At 34.6% G+C, this 2,711-nt stretch overlaps 1 protein-coding gene across 1 annotated transcript; it reads right to left on the bottom strand.

Annotated features, from left to right (window-relative positions):
* LOC109347893 (auxin-binding protein ABP19a-like) lies at positions 664-1,593 on the bottom strand. The gene has a single exon (XM_019588006.1). The coding sequence runs from the start codon at positions 1,543-1,545 to the stop codon at positions 919-921; it is 627 nt and encodes a 208-aa protein (XP_019443551.1). The 5' UTR covers positions 1,546-1,593; the 3' UTR covers positions 664-918.

Here is a 2,711-nt window from a genome sequence, read left to right as displayed (position 1 = left end):
GCTACAAAGTTAGAATTGTTTAATAGGAATATTTTGGGGTAGCTGATATCAAATGTAGTTTCTTCTTACTGAATGAGGAGAATATAGAGCATTTTTTTTTGTTGAGCCCCTTTGCGGCTAATGTGTGGCAGAGTTTCTATTCATGGCTACGAATCCAGGTTCATGTCCCGGATACTATCGTGGATTTCTTTCTGCTTCACAGCTCTTTTTGTAATGTTCACAATGGAGTATCTATCTGGAGAACGTTATAGTTTATTGTAATTTAGTGTATTGGAAATATGAGAAGTAATATATTTTAATTTTCAGGGGTTAGTTATCTCCAGGTTATGGATATGATTTAGATTAGATATTAGGTTTGGTTTTCAAATTCTGTTGGTTGTAATTCGTTCTCTTTTGCACAATGGTACATTGATCCTATTACTTGTATTAACCTGTATTGCAAGCTATAAATAGATTTACACCCCTTTGTACCTTTTAATTATATTTGCTTATAAAAAAATTATAACTATATTACTTTTTATGATGGATTTAGAAAGGATAAAGAAACATACACAAAAAATTAGCGTGTGATGTGTAGACAACTATAACTAAAACATGCTTGAAAAAAACATGATAATAAAGGACAACGACCCCTTTTGAAAAGAAATATCAATAAAATAGAACTTTAGGTCAGCCTAACGTTGACATGCACGGTTTGTATAAACATTGGGAGATTGGATAAGATTGTCCAGCAACATTTGCAAACCACTTTCACTGACATATCAACATTGAGATTTGGAACAATGAAAATAAACAGAAACACATGGAGACATGGTACTCAATGACTAGGAGACCTAGACAAAATCTAATGAATTGAAACAACAGAAGTATTGATTTGTGTAAAACAATGATCCACGAACAAATAAAATTAAAATGTCTCTAGCCACTTCCACCTAGAACACTCTTAAGCTTCTTCACTTGTTCAGGATCAAGGAAAGTAGTCTGTGTAATCAAGGAAGACGAGAAATTACTGGCAAATAGTGCAAAATCAAGGATTTGAAGGCCAGGATTTGAGCTACTGAAAACAGCATAAGCAACAGCCTTTCTCTTACCATAAGATAATTGAAAATGCAATAACCCTTGTGGCAAAATGAAAAGTTGTCCCTTTGACAATTTTTTCACATAAACTGAGTTATCTGATGCTATAAACCCAGCAGTGACAAGACCCTCAGTCACTATTAGTAATTCAGAAGCACCTGGATGAGTATGGAGAGGGATTACACCACCAGGAGCAAGGTCTAACCGTGCTGCAGAAAGACCAAGACCATTAAGGCCTGGAAATTGAGCAACAAATGCAGGGGTTACAGCAGCATTGATTATATTTGCGGTGCTTCCTTCTGCAGCTAAACCAGCATACACAAAGTCATGTGTGGTTACTTTGGCAGGAGGCTTGCAGGGATAGCCTGAAGGACCATCTGGACCCTTGAGGTCTGCTACACAGAAGTCATTGACTGATGCATGGGAAGCGGATAAGAGAAGTGGAAGGAGGAAAAAAATGTGAAGCATCTTGGTTGAAGGAATATTTTTTGAATGAGGATGTGTAAGTAGGTAGTTACGTAGTGCTATTACATATAGGAGCTTTTCTTGCAAGCTGGAGCCAGGGACAGAAAAGGAATATTTTGTTTCTTTCAACCATGACTATCCTTCCATGTGGGCAATCATGTTGTAGCTGCCAAATCATAGGGAACCACCATGATTATAAAATTATGCATAAACTTTGTTTTACAATAATGATTAAAGCCTGAATAATAGTTCAAAAAACAGAGTGATAATAAGTATAATGTAAGTATATAAATTATAAGTAACTTTTATAGGTGCAAATAAGAAAGAGTGGTTTGTATAATTTCACTCAAACTATGAGTGTAATTTACTCTATTATTAATTATATATAAAATAAAAATGATAATAAGCTACTACTATAATGATGGTAAATATTCTTCCAATCTAACCCTTTGATTAAAATAACAATCAATTTTCCTGTTAGCATATAGTGATTTTCTTGAGGCGATTAATATCATATGTAGCAACCAATTTTATAGTTAGTAGAGAGCGGTTTTTTTTGAGGCAATTAATATCAGGGCTTGCAGATTGGTATCAACCATATTGCTCATGTGGTTAATAACATTTGTCTTTTGTTTAGGGAACACCCCCAAATATTGATTCAAGATGTGTTGAAAGAGGGTAATAGTTTGGCGGACTTTATTTCATGGATTAGGTAACCCTCTTAAGATAGCTTGTAGGTTTAGGACTCCGTCCCTTCAGAAGCAACATAAATCTTAGAGGTAGATCTTTCTCCATTGGTCTAGTTTTTATCTTACCAAAAAAAACTAATGTTAGATAATCAAATTTTTTACTTAAAAATGATGTTAGAGATTCGATTAACATGTCATATGTACAAATAAGTTTTGTGGTAATAAGTATTGTATTATGCATCATTCACAAAAACTTATGGGATTGTGAAGCACATTCATGGAGATAAGGTCATCCTACCTTAAGCATCAGCAATAGAAAGAGGGAAATATAGAAACGAAAACGCACCATTTCCATAGTTATACCATTTGGTGGAGCAAAGAAGGCACCAATTATTGATCGGCATTTTAGGTCTCTGCCTGAACGGCTATACATTTTGGTCGGATAAAGCCCTAATTAATCAAAGTAACTAACTGTCTTAC

Source organism: Lupinus angustifolius, chromosome LG05, assembly GCF_001865875.1.
Source record: "Lupinus angustifolius cultivar Tanjil chromosome LG05, LupAngTanjil_v1.0, whole genome shotgun sequence".
Taxonomy (NCBI): domain Eukaryota; kingdom Viridiplantae; phylum Streptophyta; class Magnoliopsida; order Fabales; family Fabaceae; genus Lupinus; species Lupinus angustifolius.
The sequence above is the reverse complement of the archived record's forward strand: the minus strand, read 5'-3'. Positions and strand labels throughout refer to the sequence as shown.